This window comes from Sarcophilus harrisii, chromosome 2 (assembly GCF_902635505.1).
Source record: "Sarcophilus harrisii chromosome 2, mSarHar1.11, whole genome shotgun sequence".
Lineage (NCBI taxonomy): Eukaryota > Metazoa > Chordata > Mammalia > Dasyuromorphia > Dasyuridae > Sarcophilus > Sarcophilus harrisii.
Window position 1 is genome coordinate 456,292,314 of NC_045427.1, and position 22,912 is coordinate 456,315,225.

A 22,912-nucleotide genomic window follows, 5' to 3' on the forward strand; every position below is an offset into this window, starting at 1 on the left:
TAAGTGTATAATCCCTTTTTATTGGGCTTTTGTTGGAACTGTGCTATTGTTCTTTAATTCTGTTGGAGAAATGAAATTGATCAGATTAACTAAACAATACCATATCTACTGCTGATAATCTTAGTCAACTTAGTTTTTTGACTGGACTGACCATGAATTCTTTATGTATGTGTCAATTGGGCAGATATCATTATAACTTTTCTTTTCTTCTTTCCTTGTTAGGATGGCAAATTTGAGTTACATTAAAAACTTCAGATTTAGTAGTTCAGCAAAGGATGAATTGGGTTACTGCCTGACTTCAATAGAGGCTGCAATAGAGTATATTCGACAAGGAAATCTTTCTGAAAAATCTCCTGTAAGAATTTAGTTTCATTATTCCACTTATTATGTTATAATCCATTTGTTTTTGAAAGACTGAAGGGATAGAGTTCAAATTGCCATTTACAGGAGTATGGAGTTACATTGCTTTTTAAGGAGGTATGTGTGAAGGGGAGCAGAGTTTGAGTCTTTTGATATCATAAGTCAGTGGCCTTTGTTATTTCAATTTGCTTCATGAAACACAACACCAGAGAAATCTTAAAATTTTGGGTCAGTTCGCCTTTGGAGCAGTAATCATGTCCAGCCTTGCCCAGATATTTACTGTGTAAAATAATTCACTTGTAAAATTGTGTAAAATTTATTTTTCTTGATATAATGGTCTAAAAGGCTATTTTATTGGCTTTTGATTTTATTAGTATTTTACTAAAACATCTAAAGCCTGATTAAATTAGGAGAGTTTCATTCATAATTAGTATTTAAATTTTTTAAGTTTCATATTATAATACAGATGTTTTATAATTTCTCGATATATTTTTTTGGGGGGGTGTTACATTGTTGTAGTTATTTCATGTATTAAGCCTTTCCACGCTTCTCTGTATCCTTCATATAATATTATATTTATACAATAATATTCTATTACATTTATGTTCTTCAATTTGTTGAATCATTTCTCAGTTTCTGGCCATCTTTGTTCTTATCAATGATCTCTTTGGTGAATAAATCTAGTAATAGAATTTTGGGGTCAAAAAATGCACATTTTAGTCATTTTATCTGCATATTCTACATTGCTTTACAAAGTGATTCTGATTCATAGCTCTACCAACAGTTCATTAATGTGCATATTTTCCCCAATTCAACCCTTTTCTCATCTTTGGCAGTTTGCTGGGTGTGAGGTAAAACACTTGTTTTGATTTGTATTTCTCTTATTAGTGCTTTTCTTTGATTGTTAATAGTTTTCAGTTTCTTTTGAGAATTATTTGTTCTTATCCTTTGACTACTTATTTCTAATGGCTTTTGATCATATTTGTATATATGTTCACATAGACATATGTGTATATCTTTAGATATAAATATATGTATATTGTATATAATATATAAAAATACAGTGTATCTATACATACAGATATATTATATACCTGTTTATATATACACATATGTTTGTAAATGCAAATTTACATAAAGATATAAACATATTTGCATTTACAGAAATTTAGCTTCAGTTGAAAAATTGTGAAAGAAATCTGCATTCCAAAAAAACAAACCAACCAACCCTATGTTAACTTGACTGTGTAATAATGTTCTCTCTCCACTCCTGCCCATTGGCTTGTTATTCTAGGGTCTTCAACCCCTCTTACCAGAAAACCCCCCTAAAAATTTATCCTTCTCTAAATAAAAGCAGACAAAAGGATGTGTATGAGGAGATTGCATTCATCATCATTGCCCCCATATCAGGATCTTGACTTGAGACCTTCAAAGAGGATATTTTTTCTCCTTTCTGCCCACGTGCCTGCCCCTCTGGTTTGGGCATTATTTGTCTGTTCCTGGCTCCTGTGTGGCACCCAGCCTTTTCTTCTGTGTCCATTTCCAAGCTCTCTGTGTCTGCATCCACAGGTTCTTCCTTTCTATTCTGTCCAGGCCCCCAAACAACTGGCATTTCATCCTCTTGTTCTTGCTCCTTTTTTTTCCCCCAAATACATGCCAAGATAGTTTTCAACATTCACATTTATAAAACCTTGTGTTCCAGATTTTTCTCCCTTTCTCTTCTCTCCCCTCTCCCCTAGACAACAAGCAATCCACTGTAGATTAAACACATGCAATTCTTCTATTTCTATGTTTGTTATGTTGTGCAAGAAAAATCAGACCAAAAGGGCAAAAAATGAGAATGAAAAAAAACCAAGCAAACATACACCATCACCCCAAAAAGTGCTGTGATCCACATTCGGTCTTCATTATCCTCTCTCTGGATGCAGATGGCTTTTTGTATTGCAAGTCTATTGGAATTGCCTTGAGTCACCTCATTGTTGAAAAGTTGCTCTTCTTTCTTTATCCTTGATCCCATTTGTCATTGAACCAATGGCTGGCCCTCAACAGATTTCCTTCTTCCCTTAAGTTAAATCTGTATTATGTAAAACGTTTTTATGTAGTAGACTGAGGGAACGAACCTCTTGTGTAAAGTGAGACCATGCCTGCACATGTGCATATATCTGAGTACATCACATCTGTATGTAGCCATCTGGTATGTATAATATCTTGAATATCAAATCCTTGTCTAAGAAATTTGGTGCAAAGATTTCCCCTCCTCATTTAATTGCTTTCCTTTTCATCCTGAGTGCATTAATTTTGTTTGTGCAGGAGCTTTTTAGTTTCCTTTGCTCAAGATTATCCATTTTATCTTGTAAATTTTTCTAATCCTTGTTTAAGAATACATCTCCTGAATATAACTAACAATTATGATTTTTTTTCTCTTCTTATTTATTTATCTAATTTAATAGTAAGGTCATGTATCCATGTAGATTATATTATATTGATTTTTTTTTCCTGAGGCAATTGGGATTAAGTGACTCGCCCAGAGTCATACAGCTAGGAAGTATTAAGTGTCTGAGACCAGATTTAAACTCAGGTTCTCCTGACTTCAAGTCTGGTACTGTATCCACTGTACCAACTAGCTGTCCCTTAGATTGCATTATAGAATGCCATATTAAGGTGTTTGGTTTAAATTTAATTTCTGCATGTGGGCTTTCCAATTTTCCAGGAAGTTTTATCAAATGAAGCTTTTTTTCTATTCTTATGGTTAAGTGACTTGCCCAGGGTCATGCAACTAGAAAGTGTTAAGTGTCTAGACCAGATTTGAACTTAGGTCCTCCTGACTTCAGGGCCAAGGTACTCTATCCACTGTACCACCTAGTTGCTCCAAATGAGACTTTTTTCTAAGTCATTTAGGTTTTCTAATTTATTCGTTGCTTGATTCCCGAGTTCCATTGTTTCTGATTCTTCCTTGTCTGTTCTATTATTCTATCTTTATATATTTAACCAGTACCAGATTTTTGTTTGTTTGGTTTTGATGACTGTTGATTTATAAGATGATGAGACATCTGGAAGTACTATACTCTTTTTATATTTACATATGCATTAGAAGTTAAAAGAGAGATTAAAGTACTTGAAACATATGAAACAAAGCAACTTTAATTTCATAAAATCAACCTCCATTAAAAGGCACAGAAACGGCATACTTTAGTTTTACAAAGCTTTAGTTATCTTGGGATAGTTTTCTAGGGGATGGCAGAGGAAATTAGTTTATTCCTGTCATGGAGACGGAAGATATTTTGATGCTTAAAAAATTAATGTCAGCTGTTTATAAGATCTAATTTGATGATTAACAATTATAATTGGTCCTTCACTTGTTTTCATACTTTATCAGAATAGGCATTTTCTTTTGTCTTGAATAGATTATTCTATTAAGTATAAAGGTCGAATAGCTTTGATAATTTTGTTTCTGTCACTCAGGCAAATACCCCTTCATGGTGTAGGAGTAAAGTTTTATATTTTTTGATGACTTATTTTTGACCTATCTCTCAGAGCATTCTGTGGTATTAATCTGACACTAATTTAACAATTAAATTAATTTAAATATTTAACATCTTTATAAATGGATTAAATAGTTCTATTTTTACTTTGCTATATGTTAAGTCTAAAACTGGAGTTTCAACTCTTAAATCCATGAACTTTTTAAAAAATATATTTTGTTTACTGTCTTTGAATATGATTGCTTCCCTTTGTAATGCTATGTATTTTATTTCATGCATTTATTTTATGAATTGACATATTCTAAGAAAGGGACCATGAACTTCACCAGATTGCCAAAGATAGCCTATCCTAAATGTAACTAAGCTCTCATACATGAGAAAGAATAGAAAAGAAGACATCAACTGTTTTATCTTTTTCATTTAGAAATTGTGGTTAAGTAATTTTTGCTTTTATATTATCTCTACTATGATATGTCTCTTATTTGTAATTCAAGAGTATTTTGTTTGTCTTCTAGGAATCTGAAGGGATTGGTGACAAACTGTCCCTTAGGCAGAGAATGAACTTATTATCCCAGATGAGTTCTACACCTATTGATTGTTTGTTTAAGGTAAGACACCAACAGTTTTCTGTAATTAAAGATAATGCATTGTGGTCTTTGTTTCTAGAATCTCTTGTGGGATTATAGCTTTGTTTGTGGGATTATAGCATTTATTCTATAAGGAGTCCTATGTTTCAGTCAGTCAGAAAGCATTTAAGTGCCTGCAGTGTGCTAGGCACTGGACTGAGTTTGGGGGACACACAAAAAAGAGGCACAAGTCATCCTTGCCTCAAGGAGCTCCTTCTAATGGGAGATACAGTGAGCAAACAAGCATGTACAAACAAACCTTAGGTTGGGAAATGGGAAGTAATTAAGAGAGGTTAAGAAGACCTTCCTATAGAAATGGCATTTTATTTGGGAATTGTAGGATGCCTGGCAGGAAGGAGGCAGAAATGAGGAAGGAGAGCACTCTGGGCAAGGAGGGCAGGCAGATTTCCATGGTTGAGAGAGAAAATGCTTAGTTCTTGGAATAGCTATAGGAGGCCAGTGTTGCTTGATTGTAGTCGTATGGCAGAGGGAGTAAAATATAAGAAGGCAGGTAGGTGGTACAGTGCATAGAGCACCAGCCCTGAAGTCAGGAGGACATGAGTTCAAATCCCGCCTCAGACACACTTCTAGCTGTGTGACTTTGAATAAGTCATTTAACTCCAATTGCCTCAGCAAAAAAAGACTATAAAAATTGTGAAGGGGAAAGTTCCACACTGGATAATAAAGGCTTTTGAATACCAAAACAAACCAAAAAAAGGGATTTGGTAGTTGATGCTGGAGATTATAGGGAGCTACTGGAGTTTAGTGAATAGGAGAGTGACATGGTTGGATCCCTGATTTAGGAATATCACTTTGATGGCTTGATGGAATATGTATTGAAATGGGGGGAGACTTGAAGCAGGCAGCTTCACCAGTAGGCTATTGTCATAATCAAGGTGTGAGATGAGGGCCTGCACCAGGGGTAGTGACACTATTAGGAGAGAAAGAGGATATTCAGGATGATTTGCAGAGGTAAAATTGACAGGCCTTGGCAACAGATTGGATATTGGGGGTGAGAGAGGGAAGAATCACCTAGATGGTGAAATAGAGATGCTCTCTAGAATAAAAGGGAACATAAGAGTTTAGGGGAAAAGATAATGCTAAAATATTTGGGGATAAAACTTTGAAGATAGAGAATGGCTGTTTTCTCAGGACAAGTACATTAATTTAGTATTCAGTTTAGTTTTCCTTCAGAACCCTTCCCTCTTCCCCCAACTCAGTTAAGTACTTTAAGTACTTAATTGAGTAATTAAGTACAATTAAGTTTTTAAAAAACTGCTTTATAACCTGGAAAATTGAAATTGAGCAACATTAGAATAGGTTATATTATTTGTTTGATGGTATTTTATTATGTTCCTATTTTCTGGATTTATTGTAGCACATTGCTTCAGGTAACCAGGAAGAAGTAGAAAAACTTTTGTGTCAGGATGACCATGATAAAGACACCGTTCAAAAAATGTGCCATCCTCTCTGCTTCTGTGACAACTGTGAAAAATTGGTCTCTGGGTAAGAGGGTCCTTGGGAATTACACCCTGCTTGGGAACATTTATGTTGAAAACATTGCGAGCTGGTAGAGTGGAAAGAGCAGTTAAGGTTTGATATTGGCCCTGCCTTAGGCAAACTTATTTATTCATTTATTCAAGTTTTCTAAACTTCATATGTAAAATGGGGATGCTACCACCTGTTCTTCACATCTCAAAGGTCGTAATACAAGAAACAGATACAGAGAACATGAAGCGAGACAGTGTAAGGGTACTATATAAATGTAAAAAATTAATTGCTCTTCCTCCCTTTTAAGGGGAAAATTTTTTTTTTTTTCATGGTAATAGGGTATATCATTTTGGTATTAGAGCAAGTTTTTTTTTTCAGGCATTTTCTGGAATGGGAGCAACTTCATCTGTAGATTCTTCCATTTCGTATTTCTCTGTCTCTTGTCATAATACACTTGATAGAGCTGCTGCTAATTCCTTGAAGCAAGATATAGGATACAAAGTTGATGTCCATCAGTAGAGCAGTAGCTAAACAAATTATAGTATATTAATATAATGGAATATTATGCTACAACAAATAACAAATATGAGGAATTAAAAAAATTAGGAAGACTTTAATTGTAAACAGTAAAAATTAAACAATCAGGGAAACAAACTATACAATTACTACATCAATGTAAACAAAAAAAAGTTAAATGAAATTGAATATTGCATAATTCTGATGACTAATCTTGTATCTGGAGAAGAGATGAAGAAATGTTTCTCTTCCTCCTTCTCAGTTTAAGAACTGTACTAGATAGGATTGGTTAATGTTTTTCCCCTAACTTTTAAGGAAAGACTGACTTTGGGGGGAAGAGTATTCATAGAAATGACTGATATTAAAGAAATGTAAACTTTTTTTTTTTTTTTTTTTAAGAAAGCCATGGCTTATTAAAAGAATTCTAGATTTGGAATTGGGAAATTCTAGGCTTAAATCATTGCTCTGACACTTCTGATTTTGTGATGATTAACAGACATGACTATGATTCTTGTAAAGCATCATTTTCCTTGGGAGTTTGTTTATAGTTTGTGAGTTTCCTTAAAATTGGATTGTTTTCTGTTTTTATTCTGTTCCATGTTTTGTTCTGTTCTTGGCATTTTACATTTTTGTAAATACCTAGAAATTTTATTTGTCAGTTTTATTGGTATCTGGTTGGACAAAATAATTTTTCCTAATTTCCTTTATTTCTTTTTTTTCAATTTTATTCCTGGTTATTTCTTTAAAAATCAAAATAATTAATGGTTTAATTTTTTTTTTTTCAAAAAAGCTGTTTTACTTTAGTGCTTTTTTCTTTCAATTTTATTAATCTCTTTGATTTTCAGATTTCTGTTTTAGTGTTTGAGTTTTTAAAAAATTTGCTGATTTTTCTATTTTTAGATTTTTTTAAATTAGCTGATATCTTTCTTTTGTTGATGAAAGATTTTTAGAAATTAAATTTTTTCCTCTTAGGACTGCTTTTGTTGTATCCCATATGTTTGGATATATCTATTGTTTTTGTGATTTGTTTTTTGACCCACCAGTTCTTTAGTATTAATTTATTTCCTGTCCAGTTAATTTTTAATCTTTTCTTTAATGCCCCTTTGCTGATTATAATTTTTATTGAAGTTAGTAAAGAATGTGTTTAATATATGTGCTTTTCTGTATTGGTGAGGAATTTATCCTAATAGGTGGTCAAAAAAGTGATATGTACTGCTGCAAAATATGTATTCATTCAGTAACTGCCAGAGATATAACATCTTACTTAGCAAAAAATACTTAAACCCTTTAATGTCTTTCTTTTTGGAGGGTTAATATTTGTCTGGTGAAAGGGCTACATTGAAGGTTCATACTAATACAGTTTTATTGTCTATTTCTCCCTGTAAATGATATACATTTTCTTTTAATTATTTAGGTTCTACGTAACCATTTGATCCATATATGTCAAGAACTGATATTAATTCATTGTCTCTGCTACTTTTAAGGATAATGTAGTTTCCTTTTTCTCTCTTTAAAAGATTCTCTTTTTCTTACTGTCCAGACTTGTCTACTTTTTTTGCTCTGACATAATCATATTATTCCCATTTTTTTCATGTTAAATTGAAGGATGAAATTTTCTTTTAGTCTCTTGTTCTAATTGTGTAAATATTTGTGTTTTTTATAAATATATTGTTGAATAATGCCATTTCATCCATTGTGCTATTTGCTGATATTTTGTGGGTGTGCTTATTGCATGCTTGTTCAGTTATGGTTAACTATATTTTCCTCCATCCCTTTTTCTAATATTTTTTTCCTTTGAAGCAGGCAGCCTCACCAGTAGGCTATTGTCATAATCAAGGTGTGAGATGAGGGCCTTTGCTTCTTCCCTCCTTTTTATGAAAAGGAAGAGAGTAATAATAAGTTAGGAGTGTGGATAGCACTAATGATTTATACTCTTCCCCCCCCCCCCACTTGATAGTATTTAATTTTTTCTAATTACATGTAAAGATTTCTTTTTTTTTAAATCCAATGTATATATACATATTTATACAATTATCTTGCTGCACAAGAACAATCAGATCAAAAAAGGAAAAAAATGAGAAAGAAAACAAAATGCAAGCAAACAGTAATAAGTGTGAATGTTATGTTGTGATCCACCCTCAGTTCCCACAGTTCTCTCTCTGTGTGTAAATGTCTCTCTTCATCACAAGATCATTAGAACTGGCCTCAATCAGTAAAGACAGATTTCATCATTCACTTTTGTAAGATTTTGTGTTCCAAATTTTTTTCCCCTTCTCTTTTCTCTCCCCTCCCCAAGACAGCAAACAATCTGATATAGGTGAGAGAGAGAGAGAGAATATCATGATAAACATTTTCATATGTTACGTTGTAAAAAGGAAAAAAAAAACAAGAAAGAAAAAACAAAAATGGTGAAAATAGTGTGCTTCAATCCTCATTCAGAAAAAGTTCTTTCTCTAGATGTAGATGGTCTTTTCCAGTACAAGTCTATTGCAATTTCTAGGGTCACTATACCTGAGAAGAGCTAAATTTGTCATAGTTCATCATTATATAATAAGGATCTATACTTGATGCAAATCCTTTCTGCTCTCCCGCTTCTCCTCTTCCTTTCCCCCAGTCACAAATTACTACTTTCTTTGCTATTAAAAACTTCTTCACAGTTTGGCCCTGTGTCATTTTGTTTCCCTTCCTGAATATCCTCATCCTTCTGTTTCCTGCCTGCATTTCCCGCTAATTTCCTTGTAAACCAAATTGTTGATGTGTATTCTACTCTCCTTGACTTTCTCTGGTGAAAGTGAGGTTCTTTTAAGTGATATCTATTCTTCTCATACCCCATTCTTCTCCTTTTTATTTTTAAATCTAAGTAATTATTAGATCCTTTGTCATATTTAAGTTCGTTTGGGATCCTGGATGACAGTGGGATTCTAAAGTGATATTTATTTCTTTTCCCCAGTTAAGAATGCAAATACTTCATCTGTATATGGTTTCAAACTTGATCAAAGATATTTATCTTTTTTTATGTTTCTATTCCTATGTTAATAGTTAATAGTATTTCAGTGTTTTCCCCTTTGCAGAGGGGAAAAAAACCAATTTTGCTGGGTAAGTTATTTTTGATTTTAACACAATATTTTATGCCTTAGGGAATATCATATTTCAAGTTCTCCTTTTCTTTATAGTTGCCAATCCTTGTGTGAACCTGATTAGAGTTCCTTAGAACTTGAACACTTCTGTTTTTTTTTTTTTTTTTTTTGACGCGGAAGTATTTGACTTTTCTGGATATATTTTTTTAAAGATTCCTTTCAGGAAGTAATTAGTTTATTATTATTTTTAGCTTTACTTTGCCTTTAAGTTCTCATAAGTCTAGGTAGTTTTCACTTATGATTTCCTGAAATACAATATCCAGGCTTTGTTATTATTATGATTTTATGGGCATCCTATGATTATCTGGGTCATTTGTTTGTGTTAACAGATATTTTGTACACTATTCTATTTTTTTTTTTAATCTTTTGATTTTATTCTAATATTTCTTGCTCTCTAATGGAGTCATTGGTTTCTGTTAGATCTATTCTAGTTTTTATGGAGTCTGTTACTTGGGTAAAGTTTATGATTTCTGTTCTAATTTCTTTGCTTCCAGTTTGTTACTTTTGCTGCTCTTTTCTGGAAATAGCTTCCTTTCTCAGAGCTTACCTTCTGAGCTGGGAATGGAGGCTGCCCCGCTGATTTGCTTCTCTACTGAGCCAGGGCCGAGGGTCTCGGTTGCTTATTTTATTGTGGTTAAGACCCTCTCACTGGCTTTCCCAGAGTCTATCTGACATGGCTTTTCGCTCCAGTGAGATTGACCTTTCTTGAAATTGTTTCAATCTATCTTGAGCTGGAGAGGGGTTACATTCTATCAAACTGTGCTCAGTGACTTGGTTTCATATGGGTTTTGAGGGAAAATGGAGAGCTCAAGTAGCTTCCTGGCTTTACTCTGTCTGTTGGCTTCACTCCCCCAAAAATAATTTTTTAAAAAGATTTTTCCCCACAGTTACTCCAGGATTATTTTTGTGGGATCTCTGAACTTTCAATTATATATATATATATATGTAGTAGCTTTTTATTTTTAAAATACTCCTTCCCTTTCCTACACCCTCCCTCTTCTAGACAGCAGGTAATCTAATAAGATTAAACATGTATAGTTCTTAACTGATTGATTAGTGGTGGTTTTGGTTTACTCATTGCTTCAGTTGTAGTTCTGGGGGCTTTGGGACTAGATTGTGCCCTCTATCTCCAAGCTTTTGGGTAGTCATCCTTGCTTGATCTTGCCCTTAATATCCTAGGTTTCTGTGGGCATTAAGCTCTCACTGATGCCAAGTCTATCAGTAATTTATTAAAACTCCACCTGGGGAAAACTCTGCCTTGTGGCTCAGACTGAATTACAGGCCAGGGACATATCAGATTTGGGGGTGGGGAGAGGGGAGAGGAAGTCAAACTTTGCCCTGTTTGGGAATACTGAAAGCTTATAGGTATCCAGCCCTTGCTGTCCCTGAGTTCCTGGAATAACAACACTCAATATCCCTCCAAAGAAGCAGCAAAATCACTATTAAGTCTGAAGTCAGGAAATAGTCTGGAAGAAGGGGCAAACAAACATTTTACCATTAAAATGCTATATAGTGACAGAGATACTTAGAGATACTAAACAAACTCGTAAGAAATGAATGATTCCAAAATATTTGTAAATGAAGCTTCATAGGAAAACACAGCTTGGGCACAAATTCAGTTAGAATTTCTTAGAAGAAATGAAGAGTCAAAAAAAAAATTTTTTTTAAATCAATGAAATGAGAGTGCTAGAGGACACAATTGGAAAAGAAATGAGAACTATGGAAGAAAGAATTGTCCCATAGCAAGTTAGTATCTGAGGTCATGGTTTTTTCCTCTTTTTCTTGACTCTACGCACAGCATTTTATCCATTTTGTCACTTAGCTGCCTTAGCTACTGGTTAACAGTTTTGCAAAAGTATCAAATTCTATGAAAATTAGAATAAACTAAGCATAAGTCATTGAGACAACAAGAAATACTAAACCAAAGACAAAAGACTTTTTAAAAGGGCAGGTAGGTGGTGTAGTGGATAGAACACCAGTCTTGAAGTCGGGAGGACCTCAGACACTTAACAGTTCCTAATTGTGTGACCCTGGGCAAGTCACTTAACCCCAGTTACCTCAGCAAAAACAAACAAACAAACAAATAAATAAAATAAAATCTTTTTTAAAAAACTTAAAAAGAAGACAATATAAGATACAGAAAAAAGCCACCAACCTGCATAACATGTTTAAAAAAAATGAAGAATCATTGGACTACCTTTTAATATTAAAAGAAAGTTCCCATTGATTTCTTACAACCAGCTAGTGAAGTGGAAATAAAAAGAATTTGCTGACTTTTGAACTCTAAAATGAAGAATTCTAGGAACGTTGTATATAAAATACAGCCCACTTTGGGAACACTTGAAAACTTCCAGGTCAAAGGAAAAAAAATTCTGCAAAGCAATTAGAAAGAATTAAGGTATCGAGGAGTCCTAGTTAGAATCTTTTTTGTTTGTTTGTTTCTATAGATTATTTTTTTATTATTATAACTTTTTATTGACAGAACATATGCCTGGGTAATTTTTTTTTTTTTACAACATTGTCCCTTGCACTCACTTCTGTTCCAATTTTTCCCTTCCCTCCTTCCACCTCTTCCCCTACATGACAAGCAGTCTTATACATGTTAAATATGTTATATTATATCTTAGATACAATATATGTGTGCAGAACCAAACAGTTATCTTGTTGCACAGGGAGAATTGGATTCAAAAGGTTTTAAAAATAACCCGGGAAGAAAAACAAAAATATAAACAGTTTACATTCCTTTCCCAGTATTCCTTCTTTGGGTGTAGCTGCTTCTGTACATCATTGAGCAATTGGAACTGAATTAGATCTTCTCTTTGTCAAAGAAATCCCCTTCTATCAGAATACATCCTCATACAGTATCGTTGTTGAAGTGTATAATGATCTCCTGGTTCTACTCATTTCACTCAGCATCAGTTCATATAAGTGTCTCCAAGCCTCTCTCTATTCATCCTGCTGGTCTTTCTTACAGAACATAATATTCCATAACATTCATATACCACAATTTACCCAATCATTCTCCAATCGATGGGCATCCATTCATTTTCCAGTTTCTGGCCACTACAAACAGGGCTGACAAACATTTTGGCACATACAGGTGCCTTTCCCTTCTTTAGTATCTCTTTGGGATATAAGCCCAGTAGAAACACTGCTGGATCAAAGGGTATGCACAGTTTGATAACTTTTTGGGCATAATTCAGATTGCTCTCCAGAATGGTTGGATTTGTTCACAACTCCACCAACAATTTATCAGTGTTGCAGTTTTCCCACATCCCCTCCAACATTCATCATTGTATTTTCCTGTCATCTTAGCCAATCTGACAGGTGTGTAGTGGTATCTCAGAGTTGTCTTAATTTGCATTTCTCTGATCAGTAGTGATTTGGAACACTCTTTCATATGAGTGAAAATAGTTTGAATTTCATCATCTGAAAATTGTCTGTTCATATCCTTTGACCATTTATCAGTTGGAGAATGGCTTGATTTCTTATAAATTAGAGTCAGTTCTCTTTATATTTTGGAGATGAGGCCTTTATCAGAACCTTTAACTATAAAAATGTTTTCCCAGTTTGTTGCTTCCCTTCTAATCTTGTTTGCATTAATTTTGTTTGTACAAAGGTTTTTGAATTTGATATAATCAAAATTTTCTATTTTGTGATCAATAATGAGCTCTAGTTTTTCTTTGGTCACAAATTCCTTCTTTCTCCAAGTCTGAGAGGTAAACTATCCTATGTTCCTCTAATTTCTTTATGTATAAATCATGGACCCATTTTGATCTTATCTTGGTATATGGTGTTAAGTGTGGGTCCATGACTAATTTCTGCCATACTAATTACCAGTTTTCCCAGCAGTTTTTGTCAAATAATGAATTCTTATCCCAAAAGTTAGGATCTTTGGGTTTGTCAAACACTAGATTGCTATAGTTATTGACTATTTTATCTTGTGAACTTAACTTATTCTACTGATCAACTAATCTATTTCTTAGCCAATACCAAATGGTTTTGGTGACTACTGCTTTATAATATAGTTTTAGATCAGGTACAGCTAGGCTGCCTTCATTTGATTTTTTTTTTTTTTCATTAATTCTCTTGAAATTCTCGACCTTTTGTTCTTATAAATTTTGTTATTTTTTCTAGGTCATTAAAATAATTTCTTGGGAGTCTGATTGGTATGGCACTAAATAAATAGATTAGTTTAGGGAGTATTGTCATCTTTATTATATTTGCTCGGCCTATCCAAGAGCACACAATATTTTTCCAATTTTTAAAATCTGACTTTATTTGTGTGGAAAGTGTTTTGTAATTGTGCTCATATAATTCCTGACTTTCCTTTGCTAGATAGATTCCCAAATATTTTATGCTATTGACAGTTATTTTGAATGGAATTTCTCCTTGTATCTCTTGCTGTTGGATTTTGTTGGTGATGTATAAAAATGCTGAGGATTTATGTGGATTTATTTTGTATCCTGTAACTTTGCTAAAGTTATGAATTATTTCTTATAGCTTTTTAGTAGAATTTCTGGGGTTCTCTAAGTATAGCATCAAAGTATACCAGCAAAGAGTGAAAGTTTGGTTTCCTCATTACCTACTCTAATTCCTTTAATCTCTTTCTCCACTCTTATTGCTAAGGCTAGCATTTCTAATACAATATTGAATAATAATGGTGACAGTGGGCAACCTTGTTTCATTCCTGATCTTACTGGGAGAGGTTCCAGTTTTTCCCCATTACATGTGATGCTTACCCAGTTAGAATCTTAAAAGATCTAGCAGCCATGAATGAAAAGGAACAGAGAGGTTGGATTATGAGATTCTAGAAGGTAGAGTATGTAGCCTATCCTCAAGAATAATTTATCCAGTAAAATGAAGTATAATACTGTAAGCAGAAAATCAACCTTTAATGAAATAGAATGACTTCCAAGGATTCCTGATGAAAAAACTTGAGTTGCATAGAAAATATTACAAGAATATGGAAAATAGTACAAACAGGAATTAAGAAAAGGAATAAAAAGAAACCTAAATGAACAATCAGAAGTATGTAAGCAGTGATAAATCATTTACATTTTATTTTGTTTTATATTGAGGCAATTGGGATTAAGTGACTTGCCCAGGGTCACATAGCTAGGAAGAGTTAAGTGTCTAAGATCAGATTTGAACTCAGGTCCTCCTGCCTTCAGGGCTGGTGCTCTATCCACTGTACCTCCTAGGTGCCCCAATTATTTTCATTTTAACACAAGGAAATTATACATGTGTCTCTGAACCTTGTTATCATTGGGGGTGAGAGAATGGAATTAATTAGAATTAATTAATCAGAATATTGCGAGTGCTTCCATTATGTTCTAATATATGAAAACAAAAATGGAAAGCAAAAGGAAGAGGGATACGTGAAGAAGAGGGAGAGGTAGGATGGAAAATTATCTTATAAGTACATGAGTGGATTCTCATTAGATTCTTATGTTTGTCTCACTAACCACTGAGCACAATACATTTCATTTTACCTACCCATGCTCTAAATATCATCCTCAGCTCCATCTCATTTAAATCTAGTTCATGTTCAAATAAAGAAATCATCCTCATGATGTCATTGTTCCTCTGTGGGCACAACTGATGAACAGTAACAACAAAGACACCCTTTACTTCTCACTCTCCTCCTCTCCCCCACCCAGTCAGTGCTCAGCTCCTGTTGTTTCCACCTTCTTAGCAGTTTTCATGTATAGTCCCTTCTGATGCCACAGCTGGTGCACGCTCTGGGCACCTCACAGATAGGCTGTTTCGCGATTCTGCTAGTTGTCTGTTATTCCAATCTACATTCTACTCAACTGTCAAATTGTTTTTCCTGAAAAGCAGATTTGCCTGTATCATTCTCATATTCATAACTCCAGTAGCTCCTTATTCTCTTGAAGATTAGATATAAATTCAAGCCCTTTATAACCTGCTGTTTCTTTTTTTTCCAGTTTCCTTAATTTTACTCTCTTCCATGTTCTCTGCCAGCTAGCAGAGTTTCTTCTTTCATGCAGAAGACCATCTCCCAACAGGCTGTTTTTACTGGCTGTCCCTCATGTCTGGAACATTCTCCATCTTGGCTCTCCTGGCATCCTTTAGGTTTCAGTTCAAGCTGGAACTTCTTCAAGAAGCCTCCTTAACCTTTGTACGCTAAAACTGCTTTATATTTCTCTTGTATTTATCTTGTCTGATTATAGATGTTTGCATTTTGTCTCTCCCATTGGACTGAGATTCTTGAGAACAGGATTTTTTTTTTTTTTTTTTTTTTTGGTTTTTCTTTGTAAACACAAAGCTTAGTTCATAGATGCGCTTAGTAAATATTATTTGATTTTCTGACTCAGTAGAGAAATAGAAAAGAAAGATTGAAAGGGAAAAGGGAGAATAAAAGGAAACGTAGATTTATAGAGAAACTAGTCCTGAGCAAAACAAATTCAATGAGGTACAAAAATAATTATATTTTTTATTTTGACAAAAATTTGGAAACTGAGGTGGTGCCTATTAATTGGGGAATGGTTGAATAAGTTAAAATAAATTGTTGTTATATAAGAAATAATAAAGGGAATGGTTTCAGAGGAACCTGGAAAGCATTGGATGAATTGTGGAATGTTGAAGTAAGCAGAAACAAGATAACAATTTCTGAGCTGACAACAATATTCTAAAGACAAATAGCTTTGATTTTTAAAAAAAATTTAGTTTTTCAGGTTTTCATTCTTTCCCTCCTGACTTAACTCTCCCCTTTTGAGAAAGAAGGAAAAAAAAAAAAAAGCAAAGACCCTGTCACATAATTGAGCAAAACAAATTCCTCCTTTGACCACATCCTCTCTCCCCCCTCCCCACCCCCCCAAAATGTATCTCATTTATTTTGAGTCCATTAATATATTTGTTTTTCTACAACTCCTTCACCATTTGGCATTTTCCTTTTTTTGGTCAACTTTGCCAAACCAATGAGAGTGAGGTGGAATTTCACAGTGTTTTCATATAGCTTCTGATAACTTGGATTTATTTTCCTCTAAGAACTGCCTGTTCATAACCTTAGACCATTTGCCATTTTGAGAATGTGTGCTGAATTTTTTTTTTTAAATAGCTTTTTATTTATAAGATATATGCATGGGTAATTTTTCAGCATTGATGATTGCAAAACTTTTTGTTCCAACTTTTCCCCTCCTTCCCTCCACCCCCTCCCCCAGATGGGCAGGTTGACCAATACATATTAAATATGTTGAAGTATAAGTTAAATACAATATATGTATACATGTCCAAACAGTTATTTTGTTGTACAAAAAGAATCAGACTTTGAAATAGTGTACAATTAGCCTGTGAAAGAAATAAAAAATGCAGGCGGACAAAAATAGAAGGATTGGGAATTCTATGTAGTGGTTCATAGTCATCTCCCAGAGTTCTTTCGCTAGGTGGAGCTGGTTCAATTCATTACTGCTCTTTTGGAACTGATTTGGTTCATCTCATTGTTGAAGAGGGCCACTTCCATCAGAATTGATCATCATATAGTATTGTTGTTGAAGTATATAATGATCTCCTGGTCTTGCTCATTTCACTCAGCATCAGTTCATGTGAGTCTCTCCAGGCCTTTCTGAAATCATCCTGCTGGTCATTTCTTACAAAACAATAATGTTCCATAATATTCATATACCACAATTTATTCAGCCATTCTCCAATTGAGGGGCATCCACTCAGTTTCCAGTTTCTGGCCACTACAAAGAGGGCTGCCACAAACATTCTTCGTGCTGACTTTTTTTTTTTTTTTTTTTAACAAAGAATTATTTTAAAAAAGATAAGGAGCCGTTGAATAAAACCAATTAATACAGCCACTGCTGAATTTAAATTTAAATTTCAGGATATCTGTAGCTATGAGGAAACTTAAGGACAATAAAATTTTTTGTTTATTTTAAAACTTGCTTGGGATGGGGCAATAGTAGCTGACATCACGAGCTTCTCAAGATGTATTTTACATCTGTTTTTTTCTGCCAAGGAGAGACATCTTTGGAATGGAAAGTAGAGGACAAAAATGGCTAATAGGGAGGTGATATCCAAGATAATTAAATATATTAGGAGAGCACCTAAGATGCACATGATGAATGAGTTCAAGTCACCTAATCCAGATGAACTACATCTCAGTATTCAAAGAACTTGTAGAAGTGATTTCTGTGCCATTGCTAGTGATCTTTGAATAGTGAGCTTGACTTTGATTAGTGGAAAAATCTGGATTATATTATTAAAGAATTGGTCAGAGAATATCTACAAAAGAAACATAATTTTTAAAGAGCCAAAATGAAAATGAATAAACATGAATGGATGAAGAATCCTGATGAGAGTAAGTAGTGAATAATTTCATTAAGTAAATTAACATAATTTTTCTGTCATTCTTCAAGAATGTATGTCTTAATTTCATTAAGTAAATTAACTTAAATTTTCAATTTACATTTAAATAGCTCTTAGAAAATTTAGTTGTTAGTATTGGTGCTTAGTATTTATCTTTTAACATTAAAAGATATATAAAGAGCCAACATTGCTTTATCAAGAAGAGGTAATAACTAGGGGCAGTTAAGTGTCACAGTGGATAGAGCACCAGCCCTGAAGTCAGGAGGACCTGGGTTTCAAATCTGGCCTCAGATACAACACTTCCTGGCTGTGTGACCCTGGACAAGTCATTTAACCCCAATTGTCTCAGCAAACACAATCAAAAAAAGAGGCCATATTAGATTGATTAACTTTTTCCTTTTTTAACTAGATTACTAAACTAGTAGATCAAAGAATACTATAGTTACAATTTGCCTAGGTTTTAAAAACCGGTTATTTGATAAATGCTTTCCTGCAATTTTTATGGGCTAGATTATAATAAAATTAGGTGAATTTGGAAATGGTTGATTGGCCAGACTCAAAACTATAGTTCTTAATGAGTTGGCATCAAAATGAAGTGTCTTTGGGATCTGTACTTGGGCTGTCCTGTTTAACTTCTTTATTAGTAAGTCAAATAAAAGCATAGATAATGTACTTATCAAACTTATAGGTAAGAAAAAGTTGAGAAGGATAGCTGCCATATTGGAACAGCAAGGTTAGGGTACAGAAAAAAAATCTGACTAGAACACTGGACACAGTGAGATAAGATGAATTAGGAGAAGCACAGATCCTTTCTTGGAATAAGGAGGGAGAAAGAGTTTCTTTGGTCAGAGCCCATCTGGAGTACTGCCCTCTCTTAGGAAGGATATTGACAAACTGTGATGGTAAAGGATCTGATGTTCATGCTGTATGAAAATAAGTTAAAGAACTTGTTGAGAGAAGACTGTTTCTGTTTTGAAGTGTTTGAAGGGCTGCATTTAGAAGGGGAATTGGACTCTTTCTGTCTGATCTCAGAAAACATAACTAGGGGGAGTCTTTGGAACTGCAAGTGGGAAACTGTGATCTTCATGTCGCCTTTAGAGCAGGTTGCCTGGGAGGGAGCAGAGGTGAGGAGACCCTGCTTTGTTGCTGGGGCTCTTTTTTTGGGTTAGATTAGCTGCTGCTGAGGCGCTTTCTGGCTTGAGATTCTATGATCATAGGTTTTACAGCTGAAGTGACATCACTGAATAAAATCCACTTGGATTGGGAAATGGCAGATTGATTCAGAAAACTTTGACCTGATGTGTCATTTATTTTGCTGTTTTTCTTCTCTTCACTTCTGGTATGTAGGAGAATGAATGATCCTTCAGTTGTCACTCCATTTTCCAGAGATGACAGGGGTTATACGCCACTGCACGTAGCTGCTATTTGTGGTAGGTACCCTTGTGCCTTGTGCTTTTTTTTTTTTTTTTTTTTTTTTTTTGGTAAAGATTAAGCAAATTCATTGATCGGGGAGGGGAGGAGGTGTGTTTATTTTCCAGCCCTGTGCTCTTCACTTGAAAGCAGCCAAATCTTCTTTTAAAAATGCCAAATGCTTTGTCAGCTTGCTCTTCAATTGCCTCAGCCTACAGTTGCTGATGAAATGATCTCTGTCCAGCCTGAAGAGCAGTTTGAAAACCTTCATGCAAAATCCATATTTCAGTGTCATAATTGGTGTTGTGCAAGCAGCAGTTCAGTTCTCCCCCAGTTCCTAGCCCTCATTCTCAATTTTCTTTGCAAGTTGAGTGTCGGATACATCCAGCTATTTTCATAGTCAGAACATACTACTCTTCTGCCTTTTATTGCTCTGGACTGCTCCTTGTCAAAGGTCATATACTTTTTCATATTAATATATACTTTTTAATACTAACTCAAAGAAACTTATATTGCTTAAAACTTACATTACTCTGTAAACTTATTAGCTCAAAGAAGTTTGAAGGAAAGGTTCCAATTTTGTCATTTGAATACTGTTGAATCTGTATAAACTGAACCAAATGGATGGTAAAAGTGGAGAAAAAGTTTGGATTTCCTGTTTCAGTTTGGAAAATCTTTGCCTCCACTTTACTCATTCCCTCTCAGGAATGTAGTTTTTATCTGTTTTGAAGCACTTTTTTGTATTCTCTCTAGGGCAAGCACCACTCATTGATCTGCTGGTTTCAAAAGGGGCTGTAGTGAATGCAACTGATTATCATGGGTCAACACCTCTTCATTTGGCTTGTCAGAAGGGCTATCAGAATGTTACAGTAAGCAGTCTCTTGTTTCAATAATGACTGATTGTTATTTAAACACACAGGGAAAAAAGGAACAGATTAGTAGGAGTCGATATTTGATTTTGCTGTTATATCAGTGGTTTTTTCATAAGCATTATTTCATTCATGAATAAGGTTTTAATTCCTGTCCTGCCGCATCACCTTCCTTACACTAACAAGGGCAAATAAAAGGCAGCGCTGTTACAGAGGCATATATATATAGATTAGTGGCAAAAATAGCTTTTCTGGGGTTTGGAATAATAGGGAATTTATAAAATCAAGAGAATATTTGATTCTTAATAATTTAAAGAATTTAGATTTGTAATGCTTTTTGATGCTACCTAAAGAATTACAATAGTATGTCATTTGTTCTTATACATTAATTTTTTGACACTTATTGTTGACTCTTTCTTTTTTAAGCTTCTGTTGTTACATTATAAGGCAGATACAGATGTTCAAGACAATAATGGCAATACGGCTCTCCATTTAGCATGTACATATGGTCATGAAGATGTGAGTAGTTATTTTCTGATTAAGTAGGCATTGTGATAGTCATTTTGTTTTAATTAATTTTGTTTTGAAAGTGAAAATTTTTAATGTTCCTTTTGTTTTTTGTCATTACCACTAGCTTTTATTATTGCATTAGGCTTCTAAAATATCTTCTCATTTTGACTTTATTCACCCTGTAAGTTAATCTTTTGATGCTAAAGAGAGAATGATCATCCTTGAATATAGATTGCCTAGTGAATTTGACTTAGCTTGGCATTCAGGACTTTTCAAAATATGATACTACTTTTCCTTTCTGGTCTTCTCTCCAAAGCACAACAAAATTTGTCCTACTTACATGTTCATAGTGTTTTCCATGCTTAGAATATCTTTCCTTCCACTTGCTTTAAAGCACAGTTCATTTACCTTCTCCATGAGGTCTTTTGTGTTCTCCACCCACTTTTCAGAAATAACTTCCTTCTCAGACTCAAAACATTTTGTTTTGCTGATGTATTTTTTCATGTTATATTGTATGTAATAGTTTATTGACATCTTATCCTCCTTGTAGACTATAAATTCCATGAGAGCAGAAACAATGGTTTATCAAAAACGTGTGTCTTCTAATAGCCTTTTTTCCTAGGTTATGGTACCCTTATGATTTCAGGCATGTTACTCTTTCCCAAAAGAAATTCATCCTGATCTCTTCTTCTTCCTCTTATTATTCTGGGCCAGGACCACTGCCCTTTGACAGTACCAGTTCAAGGCCCATGTACAGGGGTACTAACTCAGTGACCCCACTAAATTACTGGTACTCAGATGTCCACTTTGTATGTCATACCCTGATAACTAAGTGTTTTTCAACCTTCTTTTTTTGCCTTTACATTTTTTTCAATTTTTAATTTTTTTTTAAATTTCTAAATTTTTTCCTCTACTCTTCCTCCACCTCTCGATAAGAAATGTGATACTCATTGTATATATGAAGTTATGCAAAATATTTCTAACTTAATCACAATGTGACAAAAAAACCCCACAATAAACCAAGAAGAAAATAAATATGTTTCAGTCTGTACTCATGAGTCTATCAGTTCTCTCTTTGGAGGCGTACGGAATTTTTCATGAGTCCATTTTAATTTTCATAGATCATTGCACTGATCAAAATAGCCAAGCCTTTTATAGTTCATTATCATCTATCACTATGTATGGTGTTCTCCTAGTTCTTTTCACTTGTTTTTGTATTAGTTCACGTAAATCAGGTTTTTCTGATGGAATCTCTTTCATAATTTCTTACAGCATGATAGTATTCCATCACAATCCTAAATCATAACTTGTTCAACCATTCCCCAATTGATTGATGTCCCCTCCGCAGAAAAGAACTTCTGCAGAGGTTGCTGTACATATGGATCCTTTTTTTTTTTTTTAAGCACAGAGTCTTAGTAAGGAGATTATTGGGTCAAAAGGCATATGCCATTTTATAGCCCTTGGGTATAGTTCCAGATTATTCTTTAGAATGATTGAATCAGTTTACAATTCCACTAACAGTAGTTTAATGTACCTATTTTTTTTATATCTACTCCAATATTTGCCATTTTTTGTCTATTATATTAGCCATTCTGATGGTATGAGATGACACCTCATAGTTTTAATTTACATTTCCTTATTATTATTAGTCATTTAGAGCATTTTTTTCTTGTTATTGATTGCTTTGAGTTCTGAAAACTACTTGTTGATATCCTTTGAACATCTGTCAATTCAGGAGTGAGTGGTTTTTACTTTTTACAAATTTGGCTCAATCTTCTATAATTAAAAAAATGAAACTTCTCTGAAAATCTTACTTTCAAATCTCTGCCCCTTCTCCCCAGTTTCCTGCTTTCTTATTAATTTTGGCTGCATTGGTTTTGTGTATGCAAAACTTTTTAAATTTAATGTAATTAAAATTATCCATTTTACCTCCCATGATCTCTTGTTTGGTCATGAACTTGTGACTTTTTCATAGATTTGATAGGTAACATTTTTTCATATTTCCCTAATTTGATTATGATATTATCTTTATATCTAAATCATGCGCTTATTATCTTGGTATTTGATGTGATATATGTTGGGTTAGTTTCTTCCAGGCTACTCTCCAGTTTTCCTAGCAGTTTTTGTTAGTGAATTCTTGCTCCAGTAGCTAGGATCTTTGAATTTATCAATAG

At 34.0% G+C, this 22,912-nt stretch overlaps 1 protein-coding gene across 1 annotated transcript in view; it reads left to right on the forward strand.

Annotated features, from left to right (window-relative positions):
* The window catches only part of ANKRD27 (ankyrin repeat domain 27), a 93,153-nt gene that overhangs the window by 42,570 nt on the left and 27,671 nt on the right, over window positions 1–22,912 (forward strand). The window contains exons 12-17 of the mRNA XM_031954385.1: window positions 223–355; window positions 4,358–4,450; window positions 5,847–5,974; window positions 19,297–19,379; window positions 20,113–20,228; window positions 20,655–20,747. Of these exons, the coding sequence (XP_031810245.1) occupies window positions 223–355; window positions 4,358–4,450; window positions 5,847–5,974; window positions 19,297–19,379; window positions 20,113–20,228; window positions 20,655–20,747 (646 nt within the window). The remainder of the gene's footprint in view (window positions 1–222; window positions 356–4,357; window positions 4,451–5,846; window positions 5,975–19,296; window positions 19,380–20,112; window positions 20,229–20,654; window positions 20,748–22,912) is intronic.